At 61.2% G+C, this 5,708-nt stretch overlaps 1 protein-coding gene across 4 annotated transcripts in view; it reads left to right on the top strand.

Annotated features, from left to right (window-relative positions):
- Positions 1-1,567: 1,567 nt before the first annotated feature.
- The window catches only part of CDK16 (cyclin dependent kinase 16), a 7,265-nt gene continuing 3,124 nt past the window's right edge, over positions 1,568-5,708 (top strand). The window contains exons 1-4 of one of the 4 annotated variants that reach the window (XM_027845340.1): positions 1,568-1,607; positions 4,281-4,407; positions 4,590-4,793; positions 4,977-5,110. In XM_027845340.1, the coding sequence (XP_027701141.1) occupies positions 4,287-4,407; positions 4,590-4,793; positions 4,977-5,110 (459 nt within the window). In that variant the 5' untranslated portion in view covers positions 1,568-1,607; positions 4,281-4,286. The other 3 variants (XM_027845339.1, XM_027845341.1, XM_027845342.1) reach the window with 3 other exon arrangements.

Genomic DNA, 5,708 nt, shown 5'->3' on the forward strand with positions numbered 1-5,708 from the left:
TATATATTATATATATATTATATATATATATTATATAATATATATATATATTAAACCAAATGATCTCTGGCGGACTCAAGCCTAAATTGCGGAGTACATGATTGGTATTACTGTTTTTCTTTGACACAGCCATGCTACTATTGGGCCTAACTCCCAAAAGATTAAAAAGGGAAAGGGCTCCTATGTCCAAAACTATTTAGAGCATCTTTTCCTTGTAGCCCAAATCTGGACACTAAGGGGCGTCCGACGGGGGCCCGGCTGAATGCGGCGCGTGGATGCACTAGAGCGCTAGCGGCTCCTAAGAAACGAGGAGAAGGAGAGTTTCAGAGCGAACCGGGAAGGCGCTGCGGTCGCTACAGCGACAAAGCCAGAACCCGAAAGAGTGAAAGTGAAACCTGCCCACGGACCCTCCCCCACGACCCGGCCGGCGCGGCCCACGAGCCCCTGGCGAGCAGAAGGGCCGGGCGGACCTGCTGCAGCAGCGCTATTGGAAGGGGGCCAAGAGGACAGGCTTCGGTGATCCCGGTCCAATCGTTGCGTAGGGCCCAGCTGGGATTCGGGGGCGGGGCCCCGGACTGAAGGGGGCGGGGTGGGCAAAAGGAGGGCAGGGCCAAACGGGGAACAGCGCACCTAGGGTGCGAGGCCGCGGGAGGTGGGAAATCAGAGCCCCTGGCCAATCAGCTCCTGGGAGTGGACGGGCCCCTCCCCGGAGGAGGAGCCAGGGTGAAGACAGCCCGGAGGAAGGCCGTACCAATCTGGGGCAGCGGGGAGGAGCTGTCAGTGAGGGCGCCGCGTCTCCGCTTCGGCTCAGGGGAAGGCCTGGGAGAGGGCCATTGCTGTCGCCAGACTTTCCCAGCCTCTCCTGGGCGGCCCGGGAGATCGCTGGGCCCTTGACAGCGCCCCCGAGTAAAGCCCGTCTCCACCCCTTTCAAGCCTCCTTCCCCACCCGCCGCTGGCTGTGGGCCGGCCCGAGCCGCCCCCGCCCACACCTGGGACCGTACCAAGTCCGCTCGGAGGGCTCTCCCTCTTCCTCCCCGGGGGGGGGGTGCCCTCGGCCTTGGCGCCTCGGCGCCGAGCCACCCCCTCCCGTCTCGGCGCTCCCCCCTCCCGGAGACCCAGCCCGTGGGACGTTCCGGGCTCCTCCTCCTCCCACTGGCCCCGAGGCGGGGCCTTATGCGCAGGTGCCGGAGCCGCCGCGGCTTGGGCGGCTGCGGGGAGCCGGGCTCGGAGCCGGGACAGGGCCCGCGCCAGGGACAGCGAGCGGCCCAGGGCGAGGGCGCAGGGCGCGGCGCGGCGCGATCGGGATCTCGCTACTGGGGCTCCGCGGCGGCGGCCAGGCCCATGGGCGGCTGAGCGGGACGACGCGGGCGGGTCGAGCCCAGCCGCCATGGCCGACGACTACTGGGACCTCCCGCGCCGCCGCCGCCGCCGCCGCCGCTGCCGCCGCCGCCGGGGCCGCCGCCGCCGCCGCCGCCGGGGCCTGCCCGGAGCCGCCGCCCACGGAGCCCAGGGGGTCGCCGCCGCAGCCGCCACCGCGCCGGGCCCGCAGCACTGAGGCCCCCCGCGCTCCCGCGCCCCCGCGCCCGTCCCCACCTCCGCTGCCGCCGGTAAGCTCGTGCCCCTCCCCCGCCGCCCCCCCCCTCCTTTTTTCCCAAAGGGGTGGGGGCCCAGGACGGAGGATGCAGGGCTGGGGAGTTTCCTATAATGCACTGGGGCCTGGGAAAAAAGGGGGGGGTGTGGCCACCTTGGGACTCTGCCCTCTGTTCATCCCACCCAAGCCCTGCCTTCTATAACCACCCCCCCCCCCAGCCCTCCACCCCTCTCTACCTACCACCCCAAGATTTTGTGGGAATGGGGAGGGGAATCGGTGTTCTCGGTTCCTCGGGGTTCCCCCGGGCTCCCCAAGAAGCAGAGGCAGTGTGGTGCATGCAGGACTTGTTCCAGTGGGATGACATTGCCTTAAACGCTGCCTCTGCTGTTTCCTACCTGTGTGACCTTGGGCAAGTCAGTTGGCCTCTTGGAGTACCCCTTACCTCCTCTGCGAAATGACAGATGGCACTAGGTGATGCTGAAGGTCTCTTCCAAGCCTAATTATATGATCCCCATTTCTTCACAGACTCTTTCCTTTCCCCCAAGACGTACAAGGTTCTCGAGGGTTCTCTGCCTGTTTCCCCCCTCTCCCATCCTCAGTAATATGTCCTTGGAGTTCCCTAGACCTTTCCCCTAGCAGGAATAGGAGGCTCCTCTTCCCTCCCCCAGGAATGCGATTCTTAGGTAATTCCAAGGTACTTCCCTCTAACCTCCCCTCCAGTTCCCTTAAAACTCTTCTGCCCCAGAAATCATCATCATCATCATCGTCGTCATAGCTAGCATTTCTCCAGCTTTGCCAAAAGCTTTTACGTGGATTCTCTTTTGATCCCCACAACAACCTTGGGAAGTAGGTGCTATCGTTTCCGTTTTATGGTGGAGGAAAGCGAGGCAGATGGAGGTTGCAGCCTGCTCAAGGTGCCTAGGGCAGCCCCCGGGTCCCATTAGCTCCCTTCTACACAAGAAGAGGTTAGGGTTCAAAGTTCTTCCAGCAAAATCAGGAAATTCAAGGGGCTCCCCTTCCCCCAAGCAGCAGATGGTTTTTAGGCACGGGGTCAGATGGACACTAGACGGCAGAAGGCCCAGCTTCAAGTCCCAGCCTCTAACCCGACATATGAGCTTGGTCCCATTCTTGGATATTTCTGCTCCGCAGGCAGGACTTTGGAGTGCACTCCAGAAATTCTAGGTTCTAGACACAGAAGCCCCTCCCTCCCAGCCTTTCTTTCAGCAGGCTGTGTCCCTAGCTTCAGAGACTCCCCCAGCAGGACTCTGGGGGGAGGAGGGGACCGGAAGATGGTGATGGCTTGAAGCCTGTGGGAACCTGGCTCCTGGGCCTAGAGACAGGGAGGTGTTTCTCCAGGTTGTGAAGTGGTTGGGGCGATAGAGAAGACACCTAAAGCCCTGGCTTCAAGTCCCACTCGTGACCCGAGCCGATTAACCATGGAATCACCCGGAACCTAATCTGTGAAATGAGGCTCAGATGAACTCAGATCTGGAAAGGCTACCTTAGGGCTAAGGGAAGGCTCTGAATAGTCAGGGGGGTTCTGCTGGGGATGGCTGCCCTTCTGCTCCAAGGCCTTAGCTGGCCTGAGTTTCCCAGGAATGGGCAGGCTCCTAGCCCAGCCTCCTGCCCGCCCTTCCCTCTGCTTCCCTGCAAGCAGCTGGTACCTCAGACATCCTGCTTGGCTGCACTTCCCATCTAGGGCCTAGGGCCATCTGGGGCTAAGGCTGGGCAGTTAATGCATTATACATAATCCTGAGGTCTTCAGGAACACCCTTCCCTTTCTTAAGACCACCCTCTCCCCCTTCCCTGCCAGGGCCCAGGCACTGGCCCTCGAAGCTTCTCGGTGGTCTTAACCCTGCCTGCCAAGGTCCAGGCCCTGGCCCCCCGCCAGCCTTTGCTGAGATATTTATAGCTGCTGAGTCAGCCAGGGCCTCTCTCTGCAACCAGGGCTAGGCTGGAGATAGAGGAATACCCCTCTTCCTTCCCTGGGATAGGGAGATAGTGAGGCTCAGGCTAAGCCTTAAACCTTGTGCCCCCAGGCCACTCTGCTATTCCTTGGGGAGATACAGGCTTGGGGAACCCCCGAACTGAACTAGGGAGACCCTGTGAGAGACAGGGAAGGAGACTCTAGCCCCACCCCCACCCCACCTGGCATTGCTGGGGGTGGGGAGCCCCTTATGTGGTCATTGTTGAATCTCCTTTCCTACCAGCTGGGAGGACAGACAGGTCATTCTGGGAGCCGTCCCATTCGAGTGGGGGGGGGGGGTGGAGCTGAGCCCCCAAGGTCCTTGGGCCCATGAGCTAGGCCTCTAGCTAGTTCCCCCCCCTCCCCCACCCATAGCTGGCCTATGGGACTGTCCAATTTAGTCCCCGTGGCAACGGTTGCCAGGGTCATGTGATTCCCTGGGGCAGTGGGAACATTCAGTCCCCTGGCAGTTGGGGGGGATGTGGGGCTGGTGCCAAGGGAACATACCATTCTATGGCCGCTAAGCCCCCTGCCCAGCCTATTTCTCCACCTGATTACCTATGTTGTGGGGCCCTGTGCTCCTACTGTGAGTCCAGTGGGCAGGGCGGCACACAAGGAGAAGGCCCTGTGCCCTCAGCCAGCAAGGTGGGCCTGTTGCCCTCTGAGAGCCAGTCCCCCGGGAACCCCTGAGGAGCAGGAACTCAGTCTGCCCCCTCCCCCCAGGTCACCATGGACCGAATGAAAAAGATCAAGCGGCAGCTTTCCATGACGCTCCGGGGAAGCCGGCCTCCGGAGAAGAGCAGCGGCTCTGAGCAGATCAACATCGAAGACAGTAACTGCAGTGACAACGGTGAGGCCAGCTCGCAGGGGCTTCTGGGGGCCAGCTGGGCTCTCCCTCTCGCTGGGCAGCTCCCTTCGGATTTGGGTGATTGGTTTTCTCCATTTTCTTCTTTTCTGTGTGTTTCCTGCTGTTCCTACTTGTCCTCCCTTGTCCATCACCCACCCTCCCTTTGGCTTTGCTCCCTGGCCCAGGCCCTAGCCCTGGTGGGAGGAAGGGCGCCTTGCCCTCATCCCACAGCCTGATACCCACGGTTCGCCTGCCCCCCCGAGCCTCCAGGAGCCTGCCCGCCCTGGGCCCAACCCCCCGGGCACCCCAGCAGCCTCCACCGCCACCGGCCCGCCGGCCCCGGGCCACTCGCAGTCTCAGCTCCCCACTGGACCATGGCACCAGACTAGGTGACTATATGCCCCCCAGCTTGGCCTGCTGAGGCCTGGCCCGTCCTGTCTGTGGCCTCTGCCTTCTACAAAGGTCCAGCTCTCTGGAGTGGTCGTCTGAGGGCCTTTGAGGCCATTGTGTGATGGGGGGAGGGGGAAGGAGGGATCCCTGCGGCCCCTGAGCCGACCCCTACTCCACCCCAGAGATTGTGCACGAAGACCTGAAGATCGGTTCAGATGGGGAGAGTGACCAGGCCTCCGCCACATCCTCTGATGAGGTGCAGTCACCTGTGAAGGTCCGAATGCGAAACCATCCAGCCCGCAAGATCTCTACTGAGGTAGGCTTGGCCAGAGATGGCAGTTACTTACTGATCTTAATGGCTCGCGAGCCACCCCTGTCTGGGCTCGGTCTCATACCTTTGTCTGCTCCGAAGCAGAGTGTAGGGCAGCGGGGCCCTCCTGGGCCTTGGGCCTGCCATGACCCTTTTTGCTCTCCCTTCTCACTTTGAGACAAGTTCCTGGACTAACTTGGGAAGACCCAGCTGGCCAGTAGACTGTCTTGTTACATCTAACTGGAGGTGGCATCTGGCCCCAAGCCTTTGGCCCTGTGGGGCTCCAAAGTGTCATTCCCCCCCGGCTCTGAAGCTTTGAGCTCATGGCCTAGCACACAGTTAGTCAAATTCTCTGCATTCTTGCACTTCTCCAGAGAAACCTACCTCAGAGTCCCCCTGTAGGCCTTCCCTGAGCTTCCTGGAACCCGAAGCCCCCTCACTTTCCCTGACCCTTAAAGGATGAAATTCTCTTCCTGCTCGCTCCTCTGGTTGGAGGGTGCCTTGTGCCCACAGACTCTCAGAGGGACTTTAGGGAGGGCATTTGGAAGTTGGTTTGGTCGGTCTGGACCTGACCAAGAAGAGTCTGTCGTCCCCGTCCCCCCCC

The sequence above is a fragment of the Vombatus ursinus genome, unplaced genomic scaffold, assembly GCF_900497805.2.
Source record: "Vombatus ursinus unplaced genomic scaffold, bare-nosed wombat genome assembly UNPS02014960.1, whole genome shotgun sequence".
Classification (NCBI taxonomy): Eukaryota; Metazoa; Chordata; class Mammalia; order Diprotodontia; family Vombatidae; genus Vombatus; species Vombatus ursinus.